This window comes from Rutilus rutilus (genome assembly GCF_951802725.1).
Source record: "Rutilus rutilus genome assembly, chromosome: 15".
Taxonomy (NCBI): domain Eukaryota; kingdom Metazoa; phylum Chordata; class Actinopteri; order Cypriniformes; family Leuciscidae; genus Rutilus; species Rutilus rutilus.
In genome coordinates, this window is record NC_140220.1 from 1,957,428 (window position 1) to 1,962,427 (window position 5,000).

The 5,000-nt window shown below is 37.5% G+C and overlaps 2 protein-coding genes across 2 annotated transcripts in view; one reads left to right on the forward strand and one right to left on the reverse strand.

Annotated features, from left to right (window-relative positions):
- The window catches only part of ctsbb (cathepsin Bb), a 214,730-nt gene that overhangs the window by 69,497 nt on the left and 140,233 nt on the right, over positions 1-5,000 (forward strand). The gene's annotated exons all lie outside the window — the stretch shown is intronic.
- The window catches only part of fig4a (FIG4 phosphoinositide 5-phosphatase a), a 79,664-nt gene that overhangs the window by 25,963 nt on the left and 48,701 nt on the right, over positions 1-5,000 (reverse strand). Inside the window, exon 17 of the mRNA XM_084432342.1 lies at positions 2,463-2,601. Coding sequence (XP_084288468.1) covers positions 2,463-2,601 — 139 coding nt within the window. The remainder of the gene's footprint in view (positions 1-2,462; positions 2,602-5,000) is intronic.

Genomic DNA, 5,000 nt, shown 5'->3' on the forward strand with positions numbered 1-5,000 from the left:
AGCTGACGTTCACTCAGTCGGTGTAACGCAAGCTGACGTTCACTCAGTCGGTGTAACGCAAGCTGACATTCACTCAGTCGGTGTAACGCAAGCTGACGTTCACTCAGTCGGTGTAACGCAAGCTGACATTCAGCTGACATTCAGTCAGTCGGTGTAACGCAAGCTGACATTCAGCTGACATTCAGTCAGTCGGTGTAACGCAAGCTGAAATTCAGCTGACATTCACTCAGTCGGTGTAACGCAAGCTGACATTCAGCTGACATTCACTCAGTCGGTGTAACGCAAGCGGACATTCAGTCAGTCTGTGTAACGCAAGCTGACATTCAGCTGACATTCACTCAGTCGGTGTAACGCAAGCTGACGTTCACTCAGTCGGTGTAACGCAAGCTGACATTCAGTCAGTCTGTGTAACGCAAGCTGACATTCAGCTGACATTCACTCAGTCGGTGTAACGCAAGCTGACATTCAGTCAGTCGGTGTAACACAAGCTGACATTCAGCTGACATTCACTCAGTCGGTGTAACGCAAGCTGACATTCAGTCAGTCGGTGTAACACAAGCTGATATTCAGTCAGTCGGTGTAACACAAGCTGACATTCACTCAGTCGGTGTAACGCAAGCTGACGTTCACTCAGTCGGTGTAACGCAAGCTGACATTCAGCTGACATTCAGTCAGTCGGTGTAACGCAAGCTGACATTCAGCTGACATTCAGTCAGTCGGTGTAACGCAAGCTGAAATTCAGCTGACATTCACTCAGTCGGTGTAACGCAAGCTGACATTCAGCTGACATTCAGTCAGTCTGTGTAACGCAAGCTGACATTCAGCTGACATTCACTCAGTCGGTGTAACGCAAGCTGACATTCAGTCAGTCTGTGTAACGCAAGCTGACATTCAGCTGACATTCAGTCAGTCGGTGTAACGCAAGCTGACATTCAGTCAGTCGGTGTAACACAAGCTGATATTCAGTCAGTCGGTGTAACACAAGCTGACATTCACTCAGTCGGTGTAACGCAAGCTGACGTTCACTCAGTCTGTTCATGCCATGTTTTTGTTTCATGTTTGTTTATAATAAACTGCACTAGGGTTCTCATCTCTCAACTTGCCTCCAGTGGATCAATTACATGGTGTAACACAAGCTGATATTCACTCAGTCTGTGTAACGCAAGCTGATATTCACTCAGTCTGTGTAACGCAAGCTGACGTTCACTCAGTCGGTGTAACGCAAGCTGACGTTCACTCAGTCGGTGTAACGCAAGCTGACGTTCAGTCAGTCTGTGTAACGCAAGCTGATATTCACTCAGTCTGTGTAACGCAAGCTGATATTCACTCAGTCTGTGTAACGCAAGCTGACATTCACTCAGTCGGTGTAACGCAAGCTGACGTTCACTCAGTCGGTGTAACGCAAGCTGACATTCAGCTGACATTCAGTCAGTCGGTGTAACGCAAGCTGACATTCAGCTGACATTCACTCAGTCGGTGTAACGCAAGCTGACATTCAGCTGACATTCACTCAGTCGGTGTAACGCAAGCTGACATTCGGTCAGTCTGTGTAACGCAAGCTGACATTCAGCTGACATTCACTCAGTCGGTGTAACGCAAGCTGACGTTCACTCAGTCGGTGTAACGCAAGCTGACATTCAGTCAGTCGGTGTAACACAAGCTGATATTCAGTCAGTCGGTGTAACACAAGCTGACATTCACTCAGTCGGTGTAACGCAAGCTGACGTTCACTCAGTCGGTGTAACGCAAGCTGACATTCAGCTGACATTCACTCAGTCGGTGTAACGCAAGCTGACATTCAGTCAGTCTGTGTAACGCAAGCTGACATTCAGCTGACATTCACTCAGTCGGTGTAACGCAAGCTGACGTTCACTCAGTCGGTGTAACGCAAGCTGACATTCAGTCAGTCGGTGTAACACAAGCTGATATTCAGTCAGTCGGTGTAACACAAGCTGACATTCACTCAGTCGGTGTAACGCAAGCTGACGTTCACTCAGTCTGTGTAACGCAAGCTGATATTCACTCAGTCTGTTCATGCCATGTTTTTGTTTCATGTTTGTTTATAATAAACTGCACTAGGGTTCTCATCTCTCAACTTGCCTCCAGTGGATCAATTACACGGTGTAACACAAGCTGATATTCACTCAGTCGGTGTAACGCAAGCTGACGTTCACTCAGTCTGTTCATGCCATGTTTTTGTTTCATGTTTGTTTATAATAAACTGCACTAGGGTTCTCATCTCTCAACTTGCCTCCAGTGGATCAATTACACGGTGTAACACAAGCTGATATTCACTCAGTCTGTGTAACACAAGCTGACATTCACTCAGTCTGTGTAATGCAAGCTGACATTCACTCAGTCGGTGTAACACAAGCTAATATTCACTCAGTCTGTGTAACGCAAGCTGACATTCAGTCAGTCGGTGTAACAAGCTGATATTCACTCAGTCAGTGTAATATTACCTGTGTCGCTGGTATGGGAGGCTCATGGTGTTACTGTGGTGAAGGTAGAAGTCAGTGGGCAGTTCCCAGAGATGAGGCTTTGATTCTGACGGCTGGAAGACCTGCAGGAACAGGTTTATAGCGTCCTGTCTGTCTGCATCTGAGAGAGAGACACACACACACACACACACACACACACACACATTACATACATAGTACATAACACTTCTCATGTCTGACCAAATCTTAGTTTAAGCTTGTTTTACATTCATGCATTTGGCAGATGCTTTTATCCAAAGCAACTTGCACTGCTTTTAATGCAATCTACATTTTACTAGCTCAAGCATTTACAGGTTTTTAGCGTCCTGTAGGTCTGCATCTGAGAGAGACAGACAGACGCATTACTTACATAATACTTCTCATGTCTGACCAAATCTTAGTTTAAGCTGCATTTAATTTCGTTTTTGTTTGTTTTGTTTTAACCAAAGTGACTTGCATTGCATTCAAGGTTTACATTTTATTAGCTAAATTGTAGATTTTTACAATTTATCCAGTTGGCAGATGTTTTAACCAAAATGTATTTAATTGTATTTTTATTTTATTTTATTATATTTTATTTATTTATTCAATACTGTTATTTAATATAATTTTATTATTATTATTTTACATCTGAATTACATTAGGCATATTCAAGGTATTTTTATATAAAAAATAATTTCATCATTTTAATGTATTGATTTGTTTTTCATTTTATTATTTTTTAATGAATTGTCTTTTATTTATTAAATAATGTTATTTAAACTAATTGTATTATTATTTTTACATTACATTATATTTAACCATTTGGCAGACATTTTAACCAAAGCATATATTATTACACACGTTACTAAATACTTTTAGAAATTTCTTATTTAATTATTTATTTTATACTTTGTTCATGTTACTTATTTTTATTTATTTTAGCGTTTATTTTATTATTTATTGTATTTTTTTTTTTTTTTTTTGTGTATTTAACTGTATTAAACAGTATTTAATTTAATTTTACAATTTATATTTTATTTTCACTTAACATTAAAGTGCCACTTTATATAAATTATTTTTGTCCTTTAATTGTATAGTTTTATTAATATTATTAATTTACAGTTTCCCCATTTGGCAGACGTTGTGAATCTTTTTACATACATATTACTTAAGTCTTGTATTTTATCTAATTATTTATTTTATTTTATTATTTTAATGTATTATAATGCATTTTATTTTGCATTCTAAATAACTGCATTTTTTTTATATATATATATTATTTCATATGAAAACTACTCATTTGGAAAAGTGCTGTTTTACTTTATATCAACTATTTATGTCCTTTAATCCTAATTGCCACAAAACAGTGAGAGAATCAGAACCACCACAAAGACTTTGTTTTTCAGAATAAAAGAGTGACGACTGTCGCGCTCACGGGTCCATGTGCTGAAAACCAAGAGTTAATCGACCAGCACAATTAGACTCGATCCTCGTTATCCCTCAAGGCCATTTCAGCATCTTTCTAATTAAATAAAGCTGAGATGAGAAGTTGCATTAGTGCAAGAGCATGTTCACGCAGAAAACATCACAAGGAGAAGCCTGACACTCCAGCCAATCGTTAACTACATGATATTCTACAACGAAAACCTTGTTTTTTACACATAGCATGTTTAATCATCTTAAAAATGTCACAGTGCCAAAGATTTTACATTTTCATTAACATAACATCAATTTCCATTATGATTAATCATACATAAGTGCTAAAATAAGCTTAGTTTTGTGATGCAATATCACTTTTTCCTTTGACTTTGGGGTGAAAAACAACACGTGCTTGAGATTCACCTGTTAAATAAGATTTAAATATAACATCACAGTCGGGTCGAGACTCTGTCTGCGACGATGATTCACTTCAGGAGATTTTAGAAGCTGTTAAATTGAGCCGCTGAATGAGAGGACGCTATAAATACAGCAGAGAGAACAATAAAAGAAGGGAAAAGCAGACAGACAGAGGCTGAAGAACGGCTAAAACCGGCAGAAAAGTGACCGGCGTAATCAGAGCATTAAATCAAAACCCAAAGCCCTGTCCTTCATCAGCTGATGCACTGCAAAAATGATGTTCTTCAAAACACATTTAGTGGAAATGCAAAAATGACGTAGGAAACGTCAATGGGATGAGAAAAATAAACTCAATTTGAAGGGAATCAATTTAATCTCAAGATCAAAATTCACGTCACACAACAATTTTGCAAGATGAACCTTTTTGAACTGCTATATTCACTTGAAACTTTCTGAATCATTGATGATTATGAATCATTATGAATCATTCAGAATATAAAACTGATCAAAGTTTTAATATATGTATTAAATATATATATATATATATATATATATATATATATATATATATATTTTTTTTTTAATTAATGTAAAAAATATATAATATTATATATAAAAAAAAAAAAAAAAACGAATAAAAACTATAAACATAAAAAAAAACTTAAAACTAAATTACTAAAACTTTTACTAAAAATGAAAAGT